The sequence below is a fragment of the Nestor notabilis genome, unplaced genomic scaffold (genome assembly GCF_000696875.1).
Source record: "Nestor notabilis isolate BGI_N333 unplaced genomic scaffold, ASM69687v1 scaffold31702, whole genome shotgun sequence".
NCBI lineage: Eukaryota > Metazoa > Chordata > Aves > Psittaciformes > Psittacidae > Nestor > Nestor notabilis.
In genome coordinates, this window is record NW_009917506.1 from 1 (window position 1) to 269 (window position 269).

A 269-nucleotide genomic window follows, 5' to 3' on the forward strand; every position below is an offset into this window, starting at 1 on the left:
TCCCCGCAGGCTGAAGCAGCTGCAGGAGGCACCATACACGCAGGAGGAGGCAGAGCGCGCCGCTGGGATGGGGTCCTACATCCCCCCCAAGAAGGTGGAAGTGCAGACCCAGCCGCTCGAGGAAGTCACTGAGATGGAGGCGTCCAGCTGAGCACAGCGGACTGAGGAGCCAAACTGCTCTGAGAGGGTGTCTTTGTCTTCAGCTTTGTGAGACGAGCATGCCCCAGCGCAGCCTGCCAGCAGGCAGACACGCTGCTCCCCACGGCTCT

At 63.6% G+C, this 269-nt stretch overlaps 1 protein-coding gene across 1 annotated transcript; it reads left to right on the top strand.

Moving 5' to 3' along the window:
* Positions 1-7: 7 nt before the first annotated feature.
* On the top strand, positions 8-151 carry ZNF593 (zinc finger protein 593; the record flags this gene model as incomplete). The annotated part of the gene is made up of 1 exon (XM_010009269.1): positions 8-151. A coding segment is annotated over one exon (144 nt), but the record flags the coding sequence as incomplete, so codon positions are not given.
* Between the last annotated feature and the right edge of the window lie 118 nt (positions 152-269).